This window comes from Heloderma suspectum, chromosome 2 (assembly GCF_057233095.1).
Source record: "Heloderma suspectum isolate Gila_16-S chromosome 2, 16-S_ref, whole genome shotgun sequence".
Classification (NCBI taxonomy): domain Eukaryota; kingdom Metazoa; phylum Chordata; class Lepidosauria; order Squamata; family Helodermatidae; genus Heloderma; species Heloderma suspectum.
The window spans coordinates 356,709,937-356,730,735 of record NC_139459.1 but is presented as its reverse complement, the minus strand read 5'-3'; the positions used below and the strand labels follow the sequence as shown (position 1 = coordinate 356,730,735).

Sequence of the window (20,799 nt, the reverse complement as noted above, 5' to 3'; positions counted from 1 at the left end):
ACCCCCAAATGTTGGGAAAGATATAGAACACCTACACAGTTACCATATATTTCCCTTTCATGTGCAGGTAGGCTGGCACAAAGGAAATGGAAATCTTTACAATGAAATGTCCATCTATTTTCATTATTCATTCATCACTATTCAAAGCCTAAGTATTTTCTTAGGTACACTGAGAAGATAGAGAGTGGCTAGAATAGCATCTAAATGTCCTTCACTGCCAGGGCCGGTACATTGCTTTCATTATTTCCTGCTTTACAAAAAATCTGTAGTGAAATTTCAGATGTTGTTTTTAAGTTTCATCACCAGATGCTCTTTTTTATTTAGATCTGGCCTCCATACAATAATGTAGCATTTGGGGATAAAGATGCAACCCAATAGCCCCAAACTGGAGGCCAAGATAGAGAAGACCTGCACAGCTACCATGTATTTCCCTTTAGTACTCAGGTATGTTGGCACAAAGGACACCCAAACACTGCAAAACACCAACATGCTGAAGGTGATCAACTTGGTTTCATTGAATGCCCCAGGCAGCTTCCTAGCAAGGAAAGCTACGGTGAAACAGATGGCAGCCAGAAAGCCCATGTAGCCAAGAGCGGTATAAAACAGGATGACAGAACTTTCGTTACATTGCAGGATGATCTCCCCATGTTGGGAATGCATGTCAGAATCTGGAAATGGAGGAGAGATTCCCAGCCAGAGAATGCAGATGCCCACTTGAACACCAGAGCAAGAAATGACAATCATGTTTGCCAAACTCTTCCCCAGCCATTTCCTCATCTTGTTCCCTGGCTTTGTGGCCATAAATGCTACCACCACCGTGAGGGTTTTTGCCAACAAAGAAGAAATGGCAACTGAGAAGATGAAGCTGAAGGCAGTTTGTCGGAGAAGGCAAGTCACTTTCATGGGCTGACCGATGAATAGGAAGGAGGACAAGAAGGAAAGCAGGAGGGAGATGAGGAGCATGTAGGTGAGGTCACGGTTGTTGGCTTTGACTACTGGAGTTTCTCGGTATTTAATGAAGATTCCTAAAAGTAGACCAGTGGTTAGGGACCAGAAAAGGGAAAAGAGAGCTAGGATGATCCCCAAAGTTTCTTTGTAGTTCAGGAAGTTTATAAGCTTAGCAACACACTGATCTCGGTCCTTGTTTGGATGCTCATCATCTGGACACTTGTTGCAATGGGCTGCATCTGAAAAGAAGAAGAGCAGCATTACAAGAATTTAGTTGCCATCAATTACAGCTTATATGCCACAAGACAAGGTGAAGTCAGAGATTTGGGGGAGGGCTTGAACTAATGATGTGAAATGAGACTGAGAAGAGGCTCATTTCAAAATTCATTGCTACTATATGTGGTGACAGCTCCAGCTTTAAAAAACCTCATCATTTATTGAGGTAATCACAAACCTGAATAAATGTGTCATTGTGGCATTATCCTCTCCAAAACTGTCTGACTGTGTACCTCTGGGTGGGAATCGCCTTCTTAGCCATAGACACTCTACTGCCAATATCTAAAGATTCCTCATAAGCGGGTGTGTGACACTCATTAGAATGTGTGCGAGTTTCGACTTCCGGTAAGGAGCCATGTCGTCCTGGCAGTGACTTGTGGGGCTCCACAGGTCACTTCTTTCAAACAGCTGTGAAAAGGCTGAGAAACCGTTTTTTCCCCACCTGGAAAATAAAGGGGAAGCCTGCAGTACCTTCTGGATGAAATCTTAGAAGAATAGCTGCCTTTTCAGAGGATGCAAAGGGGCTCAAAACTAAGGTCAGTCGCTGGAGATAATCACCTACTAAAATACTGTTTTGAAATTCTTAATTAATTAAGAGAATATAAGGATGGGCGATCTCCAATCTCAGATGGTATATGGAAACTTAAGCTACCAGCAAGCACCACTTGCACAGCAAAAAGCAAAAGTAAGGCAGTTGTATAAATCTAACCTGAATTAAAATTAAAATCAAGGAGTTGCAAACTTTTACCAAGTGAATTTAGCTCAAGAGGTCCTTTCAAAAGAAGAAAAAAGAGAGAGTACTAAGACTGTTTGCATTTTTGAATAAGTATTACGGTCTAATTGACTTTCTATTTCTTTAAATCATTGTTTGAAGGTTTTAATGTTTGAATTTATATGGCTGAAAGCTATGATTTTGTCCAGTTGCTTTTTTCTTCTGCATCACCTTGAGAAAACGACAAAGTCAAAATAAATAAATTTTTGGCAGAAAGCCTGGAACATGCTGGAATGATATCAACTTGTGGGCTCACTGAGTGACATTTATTAAAGAAGGGGAATTGCTGACACCTGTTGGATGTTAAAAAAATCAGAAGCTTATGACAAATCTTTCTTCTTTTCATGTTCTTTTTCTTAATTTCTTTTTCTCCTTTTGATACTGAGAGAGATTTCTTTTGGCATTGGAGGATCAATAGTTTAGTGGATATCCAGATAGATTAATTTATAAAGGAAGTAATGAAGAAGATAATTGAATGCGTGCTATGAATTTGGATAAACCAGCAAATGATATCAGAATAACTCGTAGTAGAGACAATACCTGGGGGATATCTACAGAACAATTAAGTAGAAATACGAAATCCAGGAAAGGCTCTCTAAAAGAGACTCTGATGGGAGCTACGAAATTATCGGTGAAAGCAAGACCTATAAGCAAGGAAGAGGTACCTGAGCAGAAGCAAGATATACAAAAGATGGCCTTGGATGAACAAATACAGAATATTATAGATGCTATAAGCAAAATGATGGAGGCTTTTGAACTACGCATAAAACAAAGGATGGGCACTTTTGAACAACGTACAGAAAAATGGATGGGAAGGCAAGTATTGGAAGTAAAGGAGGAGGTTAAAGACATGAAGGAAGAATTGAGACAAGAACTTAAGAAATTAGATGATTCATTAAATCAAAGAACAGAAGAATTTAAAATAATGACGAACAGAGTGGAAGTACTGGAAAATAATACAGAAATCGTAACTACAGAGTTAGAACGTGAGCAGAATGCCTTAGCTTGGTTTGAGCTTAACAACAAGGAAAGCTCGTTACATTTTAGAGGGGTCACAGAAAGTTATGGCAGTGCAGAACCTGACCTCAGAACGGAATTGGTAAAGTCTATAGCAGCCTTTTTGAGTAAAGAAGAGAAAACCATGGAAATGGAAATAGATAGAGCTTATAGAAGTCGACATATGCAAAAAACAAAGGTCTACCCAGATATATTATTGTCCATTTTGTAAAGAAAACTGCAAGGGATTCAATTATCCAAAAGCACTATAAAACTAAACTGAAGATGGTGGGCAAAGAGATTATCATCATGAAAGAAATTCCTGGAAGATTTCTGAGGAAAAGGAGAGATTATGCATTTTTAAGAACAACAGAAAAAGATCATGTTTAGATGGGAATTCCCAGAAGGTGTGGTCTTTTCTTACCGAGAACGGAGATTTAAGTTGAACTCAGTTCAAAAAGCAAGAGAGTTCCTTCGAACTTATGGAAAAGATTGGACAGACCTACAACATGATGTACAAGAAGAAGACAACACTCAGGGTGCAACAGGTGGAGATTAAGAATGTACCTTAATATTTTTTCTTCTTTTTCTTAATGGATTGCGAATTTTTAACTTGGAACATTAATGGGGCAAATGTCCTCAAAAACGAAAGAAAATATTTTACTATTTGCAAAAATTGAAACAAGATATAATATGCTTACAAGAAACTCTTATTAAGAAAGAAGATACCAAATATTTAATTAATAAAAAATTAGGTGAAGCCGAACTTCATTGCAAAATATAACTGCAAGCCGAAAAAAGAAAAATGGAGTAGGTTTATATATTAAGCCACATTTGGGACCGGAATTGGTATTGTCAGATGAACAACGTTGTTTTGTGGGAGTTAAAATTACACTCCATGGTGTATCAACATTGATTTTAGGGGTTTATGCACCTAATGACCACAAAGCGGAATTTTGTGAGGATCTCTTATCCAAAATCATGGATCTAACTTTTGACTTGCGGTGTTTAATGGGAAATTGGAATTGGGTAATTACACCTCAAATTGATAGACTATCAGACAGAAAAATGAAGAGTAATCAAGGGAAATTCCCTAAAAGCTTTTTTGAATTGATGGACAATTTGGTTTAGTAGATGTATGGAGACCCTTCATGGATCACTGCCTTATTGTGGCAAAGGGGCTTGCATAACTCAGTGAAGCCATAAGCTATGCTGTGCAGGGCCACCCAAGATGGACAGGTCATGGTGGAGAGTTCTGACAAAATGTGGTCCACTGGAGAAGGAAATGGCAACCCACTCCAGTATTCTTGCCAAGAAAACCCCATGGAACGTATCACAAGGCCAAAAGATATGACGCTGGAAGATGAGCCCCTCAGGTTGGAAGGTGTCCAATACACTACTGGGTGAGAGCAGAGGGAATTTCCAAGTAGCGCCAGAAAGAGTGAAGCAGCTGGGCCAAAGCCGAAAGGACACTCAGCTGTGGATGTGTCTGGTGGTGAAAAGAAAGTCCGATGCTGTAAAGAACAATATTGTTTAGGAACCTGGAATGTCAGATCAATGAATCAAGGTAAGCTGGAGGTGGTCAAACATGAGATGGCAAGATTGAACATCGACACCTTGGGAATCAGCAAACTAAAATGGACAAGCATGGGCAAATTTAATTCAGGTGACCATCGTATCTACTACTGTGGGCAAGAATCCCTTAGAAGAAATGGAGTAGCGCTCATAGTCAACAAAAGGGTGGGAAAAGCAGTACTGGGGTACAATCTCAAAAATGATAGAATGATCTCAGTATGAATCCAAGGCAAACCATTCAACATCACATTAATTCAAGTCTATGCCCCAACCACTGATGCCGAAGAAGCTGAGGTTGACCGGTTCTATGAAGACCTACAATACCTTCTAGAACTAACACCAAAAAAAGATGTCCTCTTCATCATAGGGGATTGGAATGCTAAAGTAGGAAGTCAAGAAATTACCAGGATAACAGGCAAGCATGGCCTTGGTGTACAAAATGAAGCAGGACAAAGGCTAATAGAGTTCTGTCAAGAGAACACGCTGATCACAGCAAACACGCTTTTCCAACAGCACAAGAGGCGACTCTACACATGGACATCACCAGATGGTCAGTATCGAAATCAGATTGATTATGTACTTTGCAGCTAAAGATGGAGAAGCTCTATACAGTCAGTAAAAACAAGACCTGGAGGAGCTGACTGTGGCTCAGACCATGACCTGCTTCTTGTAAAATTTTGGCTTAAATTGAAGAACGTAGGGAAAACCACTAAACCTAAATGACCTAAATCATATCCCTTATGAATATACAGTGGAGGTGGGGAATAGATTTAAGCGATTAGACCTGATAGACAGAGTGCCTGAGGAACTATGGACGGAGGTCCGTAACATTGTTCAGGAGGCAGCAACTCAATCCATCCCAAAGAAAAAGAAATGCAAGAAAGCAAAGTGGCTGTCTGATGAGGCTTTACAAGTAGCTGAGGAAAGAAGGGAAGCGAAAAGCAAGGGAGAAAGGGGAAGATATATCCAACTGAATGCAGAGTTCTAGAGAATAGCAAGGAGAGACAAGAAGGCCTTCTTAAATGAACAATGCAAAGAAATCAAGGAAAACAACAGAATGGGAAAGACTAGAGATCTTTCCAAGAAAATCGGAGATCTCAAGGGAACGTTTTGTGCAAAGATGGGCATGATAAAGGACAAAGAAGGCAGGGACCTAACAGAAGCAGAGGAGATTAAGAAGAGGTGGAAAGAATACACAGAAGAACTACACAGGAAAGATCTTAATGTCTCTGATAGTCATGAGAGTGCGCTCACTGAACTTGAGCCAGACATCCTCGAGAGTGAAGTCAAGTGGGCCTTAGGAAGCATTAGTAACAACAAAGCTAGCGGAGATGACAGTATTCCAGCTGAGCTATTTAAAATCCTAAAAGAAGATGCTGTTGAAGTGCTGCATTCAATATGCCAACAAATTTGGAACACTCAGCAGTGGCCACAAGACTGGAAAAGGTCAGTTAACATTCCAATTCCAAAGAAGGGCAACGCCAAAGAGTGTTCAAACTACCGCACAATTGTGCTCATTTCACATGCCAGCAAGGTGATGCTCAAAATCCTACAAGCTAGGCTTCAGCAGCATGTGAACCGAGAATTACTGGAAGTACAAGCTGGGTTCCGAAGAGGCAGAGGAACTAGTGATCAAATCACCAACATTCGCTGCATCATGGAGAAAGCAAGAGAATTCCAGAAAAACGTCTATTCCTGCTTCATTGACTATGCTAAAGCCTTGGATTGTGTAGATCACAACAAACTGTGGCAAATTCTTAAAGAGATGGGAGTACCAGACCACCTTACCTGTCTCCTGAGAAACCTGTACGAGGGTCAAGAAGCAACAGTAAGAACTAGACATGAAACAACCGATTGGTTCAAAATTGGGAAAGGAGTATGACAAGGCTGTATATTGTCGCCCTGCTTATTTAACTTATAGCAGAGTACATCATGAGAAACACCGGGTTGGATGAACACAGATCGGAATTAAGATTGCTGGGAGAATTATCAACAACCTCAGATATGCAGACGATACCACCCTAATGGCAGCAAGTGAAGAGGATCTCAAGCCTCTTGCTGAGGGTTAAATAGGAGAGTGGAAAAGCTGGTTTGAAACTCAACATTAAAAGAACGAAGATCATGGCATCTGGCCCCATCACTTCCTGGCATATAGAAGGGGAAGGAATGGAAGCAATGACAAATTTTATCTTCCTGGGCTCCAAGGTCACCGCAGATGGTGGCTGTAGCCATGAAATTAAAAGACGCTTGCTCTTTGGGAGGAAAGCTATGGCAAACCTAGACAGCATAGGAAGAAGCAGAGACATCACCTTTCCAACAAAGGTCTGCATAATCAAAGCTATGGTTTTCCCAGTAGTAACGTATGGCTTTGAGAGTTGGACTATAAGGAACGCTGAGCGCCGAACAATTGATGCTTCTGAACTGTCATGCTGGAGAAGACTCTTATGAGTTCCCTGGCCTGCAAGGAGGTCAAATCAGTCAATCCTAGAGGAAATCAACCCTGAGTGCTCATTGGAAGGACAGATCCTGAAGCTGAAGCTCAAATATTTTGGCCACCAAATGAGAAGAGAAAAGTCACTGGAAAAGTCACTGATGCTGGGAAAGACTGAAGGCAAAAGGAGAAGGGGACGGCAGAGGATGAGATGGCTAGATAGCATTACCGATGCAATGAATATGAACTTGAGCACACTCTGGGAGAGAACGGAGGACAGGAAGGCCTGGCGTGCTATGGTCCATGGGGTCACAAAGAGTCGGACACGACTTAATGACTGAACAACAACAACAAGATGTATGGAGAGATTAAAATGGAAACACAAAAATATATACATATTTTTCAGAAAGACATAAATCTTTTTCAAGGACTGATATGATTTTGACAACTAAAGAGCTTGTTACAAAGATTGGCAAAATATAAGTTCTACCAAGATCATTTTCAGACCATAACCCTATATCTATGTCATATGTGAAAAGAAGCACTACTTTTAGGTGGAGATGGAATGAAATGATATTTCAAAATAAAAGTATTGTGGATGACACTAAAAAGAAATTGAGATAATTTGTTGAATTGAATCTGGACAAGGGAACAAATATCCGTACAGTATGGGATGCAAGTAAGGCCTATGTCAGAGAGTTTTTTGCAGAACAAAACATGCAACTGAAAAAGAAAAGAGAAGAGAAGGTACAAAATATTCTAAAACAGATAAAGGAGAAAGAAGAATTCCTAAAGAAAAAAAAAACAGGAAAGGCAAGTGTCCTCTGACAGATTAAATTACTCCAACAACAATTGTCAATGTTAACAGTTCAGGATATGTAAAAAAAAAAAAACTTTGCAAAACAAAGAAATTTTGAATTTGCTAATAAACCAAGAAGAAGGTTGGCCTATAAACTTAGAAAGGAAAAAGAAAAGAAAACAATTGTGAAAATAAGTGAAAGTGGATTAGAATTAACTGATAATGTGGCAATTCAGAAAGCCTTTTATCAATATCATTCAAATTTGTATTGATATCTCCCCAGAATTAATGGATAAATATATTCATAAACAAAACCTACCAAAAATTACTAAGGAACAAAAACAAATGATGAATGGCCCATGAAATGGTGGAAGCAATAAAAATAAATAAATTGGGAAAAACTCTGGGACCATTTGGACTATCAGGATTATATTATAAGAAGTGTGAAGAAGAAATTTTACAACCATTGAAAAATATGATGAACAGTATTTTAGAAAAGGGGGAGATACCGGAAACATGGAAAACAGCATATATAACATTAATACCTAAAGAAGGACAGGATTTAACCTCAACAAAAAACTACAGACCAATCTCATTATTGAACAATGACTATAAGACATTTGCAACAATTTTGGCAGAAAGGCTCAAGAAAATATTGCAGGAGTTTGTATATGAGGACCAAAGTGGTTTCTTACCAAGGAGACACATGAAAGATAATGTAAGATAATGTAAGAACGGTCTTGAATGTGGTGGAATATTTGGAAAAAACATCCAGAAAAACAAGCAGCTCTGATCTTTTTAGATGCAGAGAAAGCATTTGATAATCTCAACTGGAAATTTTAAATTAAGACTTTAGAAGAACTGGGCTTTGGAGAAAACTTCACAAAATGGGTGAAATAGGTATATACCGATCAAAAGACTCAAAAATAATTATAGATGGGGATTTGAGTAAACCTTGTGAGATACAAGGAGGAACAAGACAAGATTGCCCATTGTCACTGCTACTGTTTATATTAGTTTTAGAATTATTGAACAGACATATAAGACAAGATGATCAAATTACAGGAATAAAGATTAAAAAGGAGAAATATAACCTGAGGGATTTTGCAGATGACTTGGTATTTATGTTGGAAGAACCTTAAAAGGAATTTAAATTTTAATGAAAAAATTAAAAGAATTTGGAACAGTGGCAGGGTTCAATGTTAATAAACAGAAAACAAAAATGTAGGGATGGACAAAAGTCACTTACCTGTCCTCGAAGCTTTTCGTGGTGGGGGGGAGGCACTTCGCTGCTCCCCCCGTGAAGTTCAGGCTGGGGGGGAGGCTTCCCGCCTCACCCGGCCGAAATTCAGGCCGGGGAGGAGGCGCCTCGCCTCACCCGGCCGCGAACTAAACAGTTTTTTTTTAAAAAAAACACGCCCCCATGATAGGCTACGTGACGATTAACGTAGCCTATCACGGCTAGATCTGCAAAGTCAGCCATGATAGGCTACGTTAATCGTCACGTAGCCTATCACGGGTGACTTAAAAAAAAAAAGCGCGTACGCAAATGGCGGCCCCCATAGGGAGCCGCCATTCGCGTTCCTTATTTGGTCACTGTAGTCTACGTAAATCTTTACGTAGACTACGGCGAAAATAAGGGCAACGCAAATAGCCTCCCGCCCTGGATGAAGACCCGCCGAACCGCCGGCTGGACCCACCGCCGGGAGGGACATTCGCCAAAGGTAAGTCCCGTCCCAGGGGTGTGTGGGGGGCGGGGGGTGTGCGGAGAATTTCTCCCCGAAACTTGTTCAGGGGGCCGAACATGTTGGCGCTCGGCCCCCCAAAGTTTTGGGGAGAAATTCTCTGCCAACCCTACAAAAATGTTAACAAATAATATGAATGTTCAAGGAAAAAAAGTTTATGGATAAGACTGCCTTCCATATTGAAAAGAAAGTAAAATATTTGGGAGTCTTTTTGACAAATATGAATTGTATGCTTTTTCAAAATAACTAGGTTAAAGTGTGGAATGAAATCAAACAAGTCCTATTAAAATGGGAAAAATTGCAACTATCACCTTTGGGAAGAATTGCAATGACTAAAATGAATGTATTACCTAGAATGTTATTTTTGTTTCAAATGATACCCATTATTACATCAGATTTACCTTTGAAGTAGTGGCAGAGAGATATAACCAAGTTTATATGGCAAGCAAAAAAACCAAGAGTTAAAATAAAAATTTTACCAGATACGAAGGAAAGAAGTGGTTTGGGATTACCAGATTTTAAAACCTATTTTTCTGCCTGCTGCTTGATGTGGATGAAGGAATGGTGACATTGAAAAATAGAAGACTTTAAGAACTAGAAGGGCATGAATTATGGGTGGCATGGTTATTTGTGGTATGATAAAACAAAAGTGAATGTAGATTTTAATAATCATTATATAAGAAGGGCTGTATTAAGAATTTAGAATAAATATAAATAAAGATTCTATCAAAAAATACAATGCTGGTTACCTTCACAAGAAGCAATGCATAGAAGAGAATTTGATAGCACGCATAAATGGATAAGATATAATATTTACTGGAACTGTCACAAGGAGAATATTAGTTAAAATCAAGGGAAAGCTTCTTGGAAGAAGGTCATGTCTGTCAGCAGTTCTCATATTTGCAAATTAAAGAAAGGTTTAAAATAGATGAGAAAAATGGTGGATTTGAACAAACAGAATCTGAGTTTGAAACAGCACTGTGTACAAATGATGAACATGTTATTGCTAAACTGTATAAATTACTGTTAAGGTATGAGACCGAGGATGAACAACTAAAAGATTGTATGATAAAATGGGCAGAAAATGTGGGTCATAATATATCAATAGAAGAGTGGGAAAGTATGTGGGGAAAAGATTTAAAATTTACTTTATGTACAAGTCTTAAGGAGAATTTTTATAAGATGATGTATAGATGGTATATGTCACCGTTTAAATTGTCTAAAACATATAAAGGTGTTTCTGGAAAATGTTGGAAACGTGAAGATCAAGAGGGAATGTTTTATCATTTATGGTGGACTTGTAAAAAAGCTAAAATATTTTGGATATGAATACAGTGTTTAGCTCAAAGAAGATTAAAGAGTACTATAGAACTAAAGCCAGAAACGTCTTTATTAGGATTAACAGATAAACATGTAAAACAGAAGGGGGGAACCCTCTTTCTCTATATGACAATGGCTGCAAGGTTATTGTATGCACAAAAGTGGAAGAATGAAACAATATCAACTGTGATGGAGGGGATCATGAAAATGATGGAGCTGGCAGAGATGGCAAAACTTACTATTATAATTCTTCAGCAAAGGAGATCGTTACCTTGTCGTAGTGCTGGAGCTTGAGCACCACAATGATGTCATGAGCTAAACCGTGAAGGGACACCCAAGACAGGAAGGTCATGGCAGAGAGGTCAGACTAAACAAGATCCCTGGGGAAGGGAACAGGAACCCATCCCAGTATTCTTGCCATGAAAACTAAATGGATCAGTACAACCAGAGATATGTCAGTATACCACTGGAAGATGGAATTCCCAGGTAGGGATGGCCGAGAATTTCTCCCCGAAACTTCGGGGGGCCGAGTGCCAATGCATTCGGCCCCCCAAAATCGGTGGTGAAATTCTCCGCCCCCCCCGGGATGGGACTTACCTTTGGCGAATGTCCCTCCCGGCAGTGGGTCCTGGCGGCAGTTCGTCGGCTTTTCATCAGGGGTGGGGGCGGCAGCCAGTCTTCCGTCATTACAAAGTAAAGTAAAACAAAAACAAAAAAAACCCATGATAGGCTACGTAACGATTAACATAGCCTATGATGGCTAGATTTCCAAAGTCAGCCATGATAGGCTACGTTAATCATGACTTTGGGGGGGGGGGGAAAGCGCGTACACAAATGACAGCGCCCTATGGGCACCGCCATTTGCGTTCCTTATTTGGCCCCAGTAGTCTATGTAAAGATTTACATAGACTACGGCGAAAATAAGGGCAACGCAAATAGCCGCCATTTGCATACACACTTTTCTTTTCTTTTTTTTCAAAGTCTTTTTTTTACATAGCCTATCATGGCTGACTTTGGAAATCTAGCCGTGATAGGCTACATTAATCGTTACGTAGCCTATCATGGGGTTCCCCCCCCACTTTTTCTTTCACGGCCAGGGAGACGGGGTGCTTCTCCCCAGCCTGAATTTCGGGCGGGCAAGGCGGGGTGCCTCCCCCCCGGCCTGAATTTCGGCCAGGCAAGGCAGGGCACCTCCCCCCCCCGGCCTGAATTTCGGGGGGAGAAGCGAAGCGCCTCCCCCCCACTGCGAAGCAAGCTGCGGGACAAGGTAAGTCCCTTTCATACATCCCTAAGCAAATAGCGTTGCCCTTATTTTCGCCGTAGTCTACTTAAATCTTTACGTAGACTACCGGGACCAAATAAGGAACACAAATGGCGGTGCCCATAGGGCGCTGCCATTTGCGTATGCGCTTTTTTTTTTTCAAAGTCACCCATGATAGGCTACATAAGGATTAACGTAGCCTATCACAGCTGACTTTGGAAATCTAGCCGTGATAGGCTACGTTAATCGTTACGTAGCCTATCATGGGTTCCCCCCCCCCACTTTTTCTTTTGCGGCCGGGGAGATGGGGCGCTTCTCCCCAGCCTGAATTTTGGCCGGGCAAGGCGGGGCGTCTCCCCCCCGGCCTGAATTTCCGGGGGAGAAGCGAAGCGCCTCCCCCCCACGGTGAAGCAAGCCGCGGGACAAGGTAAGTCCCTTTCGTACATCCCTAAGCAAATAGCGTTGCCCTTATTTTCGCCGTAGTCTACGTAAATCTTTACGTAAATCTATGTAAAAGTCCCATCCCGGGGGGGGCGGGGTGGTGGAGATTTTCACCAGCGATTTTGGGGGCCCGAATGCGTTGGCACTCGGCCCCCCAAAGATTCGGGGAGAAATTCTCCGCCATCCCTAATCAGACTAAAGTGAATAGGGAAGATCCACAGATCAGTTAGATATGAGCTCACTAATATTCCTCATGAATATGCAGTGGAGGTGAAGAATAGATTTAAGGGACTAAATTTAGTAGATAGGGTCCTGGAAGAACTATGGACAGAAGTTCGCAACATTGTTCAGGAGGTGGCAACAAAAAACATCCCAAAGAAAAAGAAAACCAAGAAGGCAAGATGGCTGTCTGCTGAGACACTGGAAGCAGCCCAAGAAAGAAGGAAAGCAAAAGGCAACAGTGATAGGGGGAGATATGCCCAATTAAATGCATAATTCCAGAGGTTAGCCAGAAGATAGAAGGAATTATTTTGAAACAAGCTATGCGCAGAAGCGGAAGAAGATAATAGAAAAGGAAGGACAAGAGACCTCTTCCAGAAAATTAGGAACGTCGGAGGTAAATTCCAGGCAAAAATGGGTCTGATAAAAACAAAGATGGCAAGGACCTAACAGAAGCAGAAGAGATCAAGAAAAGGTGGCAAGAATATACAGAAGATCTGTATAGGAAGGGTAATAATATCGGGGATAGATCTGACAGTGTGGTCAGTGAGCTAGAGCCAGACATCCTGAAGAGTGAGGTTGAATGGGCCTTAAGAAGCATTGTTAATAACAAGGCAGCAGTATACGACAGTATCCCAGCTGAACTGTTTAAAATCTTGCAAGATGATGCTGTCAAGGTGATGCATGCCATATGCCAGCAAATTTGGAAAACACAAGGATGTCCAACAGATTGGAAAAGATCAACTTATATCCCCATACCAAAAAAGGGAAGCACCTAGGGATGTACGAAAATCACTTACCTTTCGGGGATTATGCTAATGGTCGGGTGGTGAGGCGTTCCGTCCCTTTCCCCGGAATCCTGGCTGGCCGGCTCTGCTCCACAGGGATTCTGCGGAGCCGCCGGCCGGTTCCTCCAGTGGCCGGACATCCGGCCGCTGGCTAGCAGGGACGCAAATGGCGGCGGCCGTAGCCGCCATTTGCGTCCCTGCAGTCAGCCGTGATAGGCTATGTAAATGTTTACGTAGCCTATCACGGCTGATTTAAAAGAAAAAAAACGCGTGTACGCAAATGGCGGTGCCCATGGGTGCCGCCATTTACATTCCTTATTTTGGCACGTCTTAGTCTACGTAAATGTTTACGTAGACTAAGACGGCGAAAATAAGGGGAACGCAAATAGCGTAGCATTTGCGTACAGGCGTTTTTTTTTTCTTTTAAATCAGCCGTGATAGGCTACGTAAACATTTACGTAGCCTATCATGGTGTTTTTTAAAAATCTAGCCATGATAGGCTACGTAAATCTTTACGTAGCCTATCACTTTTTTTTGTTTTTTGTTTCTTTTAACTGGAAATGGTGGCGGCGGCAGCCGGTCAGAAGACCGGCTGCCGCAGCCACCGAACCACCGCCAAACCACCGCTGAACCGCCGCCGGAGCCACTGCCGGAGCCGCCGCTGGAGCTGCCGCTGGAGCCGCTGCCGCCGCCAGGAAGATCCGCCCAAGTAAAGTCTCATCCTGGGGGGGGGGGCGGGGGGGCAGGCCATTCCGCCACTGATTTCTGGAGACCAAATGTGCTGGCATTCGGCCTCCCCGAGATCCGTGGCGGAATTCTCTGACATCCCTAGAAGCACCAAAGAATGTTCAAACTATTGAACAGTGGCACTTATTTCACACGCCAGTAAGGTAATGCTCAAGATCTTGCAAGGTAGACTCCAGCAATTCATGGAACAAGAATTGCCAGATGTACAAGCTGGGTTTAGAAAAGGCAGAGGAACTAGAGACCAAATTGCCAATATCCGCTGGATAATGGAGAAAGCCAGGGAGTTTCAGAAAAACAACTATTTCTGTTTTATTGACTATTCTAAAGCCTTTGACTGTGTGGATCATAACAAATGGTGGCAAGTTCTTGGTGGTATGGGGATACCAAGTCATCTTGTCTGCCTCCTGAGGAATCTGTATAACGACCAAATAGCAACGGTAAGAACAGACCACGGAACAACGGACTGGTTTAAGATTGGGAAAGGAGTACGGCAGGGTTGTATACTCTCACCCTACCTATTCAACCTGTACGCAGAACACATCATGCGACGTGCTGGGCTTGATGAAGCCAAGGCTGGAGTTAAAATCGCTGGAAGAAACATTAACAATCTCAGATATGCAGATGATACCACTTTGATGGCTGAAAGCGAGGAGGAGCTGAGGAACCTCATGACGAAGGTGAAAGAAGAAAGTGCAAAAGCTGGGTTGCAGTTCAACCTCAAAAAAAACAAGATTATGGCAACCAGCTGGATTGAGAACTGGCAAATAGAGGGAGAAAACGTGGAGGTAGTGACAGACTTTGTATTTCTAGGTGCAAAGATTACTGCAGACGCTGACTGCAGCCAGGAAATCAGAAGACGTTTACTTCTTGGGAGGGGAGCAATGACAAATCTTGATAAAATAGTGAAGAGCAGAGACATCACACTGACAACAAAGGTCCACATAGTGAAAGCAATGGTATTCCCCATAGTAACCTATGGCTGCGAGAGCTGGACCATAAGGAAGGCTGAGCCAAGGAAGATAGATGCTTTTGAACTGTGGTGCTGGAGGAAAATTCTGAGAGTGCCTTGGACTGCCAGAAGATCAAACCAGTCCATCCTCCAGGAAATCAAGCCAGACTGCTCACTTGAGGGAATGATATTAAAGGCAAAACTGAAGTACTTTGGCCACATCAGGAGAAGACAGGATACCCTGGAGAAGATGCTGATGCTAGGGAAAGTGGAAGGCCAAAGGAAGAGGGGCTGACCAAGGGCAAGTTGGATGGATGATATTCTGGAGGTGGCGGACTTGACCTTGGGGGAGCTGGGGGTGGTGACGGCCGACAGGAAGCTCTGGCGTGGGCTGGTCCATGAAGTCACAAAGAGTAGGAAGCGACTGAATGAATAAACAACAACTATTATAATTAAAGAAGGGTCAACAACTAAATTTATGTTAGATTGGAAACCTTTTATAAAATTTGTATAAGAAATAGGGAAAAATGATATGTATGTATGTGGATTTTGAACTTCGAGATGGTTAATTCTCTTTGTTGTTGTTGTTGTTGTTGTTGTTAAAATTAGGAGAGAAATCAGATAATGTCTGTGAACTCAATGTATGATATAAAACTAAGTGAAGAAGTAGAGAAAAATAATGAGCATTTGCTGGGTAAGGGGAGCCAAAGGTAGATATCTTACAATCTTAAGAGATATTTTATTGTTTGTGTATTGTGTGTTTATGTTGTTGTTGTTGTTGTTGTGTTTTGTTTTTCTTTTTTAAAAAATAACATAAAAATTATTATATCAAAAAGAATGGGTGCAAGTTTGTACACAGGTCTAAATAGAGCATGTTACATAACAGATGCATTTTTGTAAAGTGGACAGTGGACATGTGAGTGAAAGCACAAAAGGGCGGAACCATAGTTCTTACTGAACACTTTTCCAGCTGGCTACTTTTCCTGCATTAACACAGGATACTTATGTCAACTTACTTTGTGATTTTAATTAGTGAATACATTGGTAATTTCAACTCACTTTCTGATATTAGTTAGTGATACAAAAAGCTAGAAAGGATCCAATGACTAATAAAGCTTCCCAAAAGAGATGCCAGTGGATGTTTGCCCTGTTCAATGGCAGCTTTTTGACAAGGAGTCATCTACCTTCCTGAGTAGAGATTGTTCCTTCTGCACATGGGGCACAAGTGTAGCAACAGATGGGCTCTCCTTCCTTAATCACCTTGGCATATCCAGGCTCACAACTTTGGGTACATCTAGAAAAGGGCACCGTCTGGCCATGAAGAGAAGAAGCATCAAGGAAAATGTGTTAGTTCAGAGGTTTCATTAATATCAGTGGAAATTAGTTATAGAGTTGGAAAAGGCATAAGAAGGAAGACCCACCCCTGATTTTATCACCCTTGTTTATCAGCCCTATTTTTGAGGGCTGTATTTGTGTGTGGGGGTTAGGATTTGGATTGACCATCAGGAAAACCTTGTAACTATCGAAGCACTCAGAGAATGGAACCAACTGCCTAGGGAGGTGGTGGGCTCTCCATCACTGGAGGTGTTCAAGCAGAGACTAGACAGGGGTTGGACCCAAAGGCCTCAATTACTCCTTCCAAATCTATGTTTCTAAACATTGTACCAGCATTTAGACACACAAAGACCCTTTGATCAAAACATGTTGGGCTCTCTTCAGATAATGAATTGGCACTGTCTTCAGTCAGAAGGATCAGGGAGCAGAAATCATGTGAAAGACCTTTACCTGAGACCCCAAAGAGTACACAATAATGGGATAAATTGACAACTAATCTGACCTGTCGTAAGGCAGCAGCTTATTTTCCAGTGGAAAACAGAAAACTCAGAACAAAGCAGCAATAGGTTTCAGCAGAAATGAACAATCGACATGCATGTGGAGCTGACTTGGCCAGGCTTATAAAGCCTTCTGTTTCATGTATGCAACACCTGAGGGACATTCTGTTCTTGGCTTGTTTCCTGAGTCTCTGCCCTTTTCCAGTCTATCCCTGACCTTGTTCTGTTCCCAGGGAGAACTATGCATTTGTTCCTGAATCCGCAGTTCCCTAGACCAGGCCAGACCAGGCCTGGTCAACTGCCTCATACAAAGTCAGGGCCATAACCAGATTTGAAGGACCTCTGGGCAACATGTCCTATGGTGGGTCCTCCCCACTGCCAAAGGCCTCCGCTGGGCCTATCTGCCTGCAGTGACCAAGCTCCAAGTAGCACTGGGCTAGCCACACTTTTAATTTCCCATAATACCCATACTGAAGTCTATGATGTCAATCGTTGTTGATTGATCCAGCTGACCCAGTTCAGGAGAATGAGCAGGGCTGAACTCCCCGTCACTCCCTCCCAAGATGTCCAAGGTGATTTCGACAGCAAAAACAGAGCTGAGATTCCATTCTCAGTAGAAGGCATTAATCACTTCCCAGAAGCAGCTGATCAGCCTTGTCCAGCTGGATGTTGTAATAAACCAGGACAGACAAGGCCAAGCAGACTTGCCTCACTTTTCCAATATGCAAGTCTTGGTGGTGCTCTGGACTCATCATCTGACTACCCATGTCTTGGTTGAGGCAGATGTGAGCTATTCTACCACCAAAGGGTCTAACAACTGGGGTGTCCAGTGTGGTGTCCACAGGTACAAGGATGCTTTCAGAAACCTGTTGGCACCCAGGAGGCCCCGTATCCCACACTACTGAAATAAATGATAAAGTAAAGCCATGTGCCCATCTTTCAGCTGTGAACTTACTTGTTCAGGATGTCTCTAGCCCCATGTGGGCTAAAGTGAACAGAAAGGAAAGTGATACACGCTTGGGGGGGAGTGATGGCGATGATGCATAATGGTCAGCGGTGGAACGCGCACAGTGGTGTGGGGTTGTCAGGAGGTTGGGGTGGATTACGGGGCAATGGTGGAGTTACTTGCCTTTTGGCCTCACCACTTTGCCTTCTGTGAAATGGGTGTCATGGTACAGCTATGTCCACAATAACAGCACCCACAGTATTTTGCAAAATTTCAAACGTGCCCTCAAGCCCAACAATTTTGGGGACCTCTGGCCTAGCAAACTTCACAGCAGACTTCTGAGGGTTCCTCAAAATCATGCTAAACCCTTTCTGTTCATACGCACTGTGTTATTTCACTAGAGATGAATGGAATAGGTAGTACAGCTTTCAGTATCACACACAATACCTAATAAGTGATACAGCTTCAGGCTGCAATCCTCTTCCCACTTTCCTGGGTGTAAACCCCATTGAACTCAATGGAAAGGGCCCACTGAACTCAATGAGACATAATCCAGAGTAGACATTGCCTGGTAGGAGATATTGAAGGGCATCACATGAAACTAGTGTTTCTCCCCACCTGGTTAAACCACCTGGGCCATCGAATGGCATTCTGATCCATGGTGAACTTGATCTCTGAGGTGGCCCCTCTCTCTATGCTCCCAATGGCCAGTCTAGCCATTGACTTGTTTGGAAATGCCATCCAGTTCACAATATCAAAGTTGGCTACCAGATCCCCATTCTCATCCAAAGAAGCCGCATCGTTGGAAGTATTGTAAAGCTGGAAGTTTCTCAGAAAACGGTGAAGCTAGAATGACATAAAACCCCTTATTTTCTATATGGTCTTCTTCTTATTAGGCAAAGTAGGGCAGTTCTGGTCAGTTTCTCAATCCAACCAAGTAATTATTTTTTCATGACACACATACTGAATCTCCATCCCCAGATCACTGTAATCCCATCTGACACAAAAATGAGAACTGGACTGTGTCATATTATGGCCTTGGTATTTTAATAGCTGTAGGGTTTATAAAATGAGGGTTTATAAATGAAGTGAAGTTCTGTTTACATCCAGACCTTGTCTGGGTCTTTACTGAGAAGAAATTACAAAAGTGGGTGTGACATCCACCCCTCCGTTTACTCTGGCTTTACCCTTTTATCCCTTCATGCCTAGGATAATAACCCTAAAGGGGAGGGACGTCACTGCCAAGTCATCTGTACCCAATGATGTGGCTTACTTTTTACCCAGCCACAATTAATGCCAAGTATGTCAATACTATTGGGAAGTGAGTGCTGGCTATTATATGTTTCTGAATAAGGTAGCCTAAACGAAGACAGAGCTCTGGCACATGGATTTAACTCAGGAAAATGAAATAAACATTTATTATTTACTAATGTTATTTCAGAGTTATAGATGTTATCATTTCTTTTTCATAGATATTGCTAATTAGCCTAAACCTGCCTCACTACCCCACTAAATCCTCCCTCCCCATCCAAGATGGTGCTCTATTAAACTCCAAACCCCATATGAGGAAACTATCAAAATGGGCATTAAACCCTCCTGTGACATCACTCTCTCTGACCCTCAACACAGATAGAACTAAAATGGCCATTCACGCACAAGCCCCATCCAGCTCACAGTTAACCCCTTCTCACCTGTAATACTTTCCTGCAAAACTAAACACATTCATATCAACAAAACAAAACAGAGCAACATAACAAGCAGCTGATTTTGTCACAGTGGGTTATAAATATAATAAGTCAAATACATCAAATCTATGAAAGATGAGGAATGCCTGCCATGACTGTACCTTTGGACATCCCAGCATGTCTCCACCCACCACTCCCATCTGAGTTGGCTGTGACGAGCATGCAGCATGTAAGGTCCGTGCCACAGCCTGGATAGAATTGTAAATACTGTAGGCATCTTGTGATATGATCCTTCCAATCACATCCTGGGGCAGGTTCTCCCAGTTCTCTTTTTCTCTGCATCTTTTCCAGAGTTTCACAGACAACACATGCCTGGAAGAGAAACAATGAAATACTCTCTCCCCAAACTGCGTGATAGCAAGGGCTAATTGGCCAAAGTTGCCATATTGTGTCCTTTTGTGCACCTTGATTAAAAAACTGAAAAAAACATGGGTGTGCTGGAGATCAAAGATTTCCTTTAGTACTCCTACACTGAGGTCCGGGAAAGCTGTTGCAATCCAAACTTTCCCCACAGTTGATTTTTTTCTCATTTCAACTACAAGCATTAATGCTCTTATTTTAAAGATGAACTGAGAGTCCACGGGACAAACAATTACATTGACCTGAGTGTCCACTAAGTTCGAAATCATGTTGAAGTTTAGTCTTCTCCAATTCAGCACTGGGATGCTTCCTGAGAATGCAATGCAAATCCCATTCTTTCTGACAACAGAGATGAAGGTGCTCAAGAACCTCTCTCCACTGTCATTTTCTCGAGCCAGGAGACCAATCCAAGTCCAACTGAAATGCAGGAGCAGTTTGACAATCCCCAGGTAAGGAGGTTCTTGTTTTGGGACCATCCGGTACAAAAAAGGGGACTTTTTTCTATGCTCTGGAACTTGACTGATGACACCAAAACTGACCTGTAAGGAGAGAAAGAAATGGGTGCTTTGTCTTGCCTTTAAAGTCAGAATTCAGGTGTTTGTTAATTTAGAATTATTACTAAGCAGCTATTGGCTACCACTTCACTACT

The 20,799-nt window shown here is 42.1% G+C and overlaps 2 protein-coding genes across 2 annotated transcripts in view; both read right to left on the bottom strand.

The window, feature by feature from the left end:
• Positions 1–276: 276 nt before the first annotated feature.
• LOC146355535 (vomeronasal type-2 receptor 26-like) lies at positions 277–19,693 on the bottom strand. Its single transcript, XM_084829931.1, has 5 exons — positions 19,664–19,693; positions 18,664–18,864; positions 17,731–17,965; positions 7,999–8,072; positions 277–1,206 (listed from the first exon to the last, which is right to left on the bottom strand). The coding sequence occupies exons 1-5, from the start codon at positions 19,691–19,693 to the stop codon at positions 277–279; spliced, it is 1,470 nt and encodes a 489-aa protein (XP_084686057.1).
• LOC146355534 (vomeronasal type-2 receptor 26-like) overlaps positions 19,438–20,799 on the bottom strand; it is a 32,644-nt gene continuing 31,282 nt past the window's right edge. The window contains exon 3 of the mRNA XM_084832574.1: positions 19,438–20,689. Coding sequence (XP_084688700.1) covers positions 19,826–20,689 — 864 coding nt within the window. The 3' untranslated portion in view covers positions 19,438–19,825. The remainder of the gene's footprint in view (positions 20,690–20,799) is intronic.

What these genes read in the sequence shown, in the direction of transcription:
- LOC146355535 (XM_084829931.1), bottom strand. Translation starts at nt 19,693, where the DNA reads ATGGCCATTTTAGTTCTATCTGTGTTGAGG. An exon ending in TAGTTCTATCTGTGTTGAGG is followed by an intron (nt 18,865 to 19,663) that starts GTCAGAGAGAGT and finishes AGAAACTTCCAG; the next exon opens with CTTTACAATACTTCCAACGA. An exon ending in GGCCCAGGTGGTTTAACCAG is followed by an intron (nt 17,966 to 18,663) that starts GTGGGGAGAAAC and finishes GGGTGCCAACAG; the next exon opens with GTTTCTGAAAGCATCCTTGT.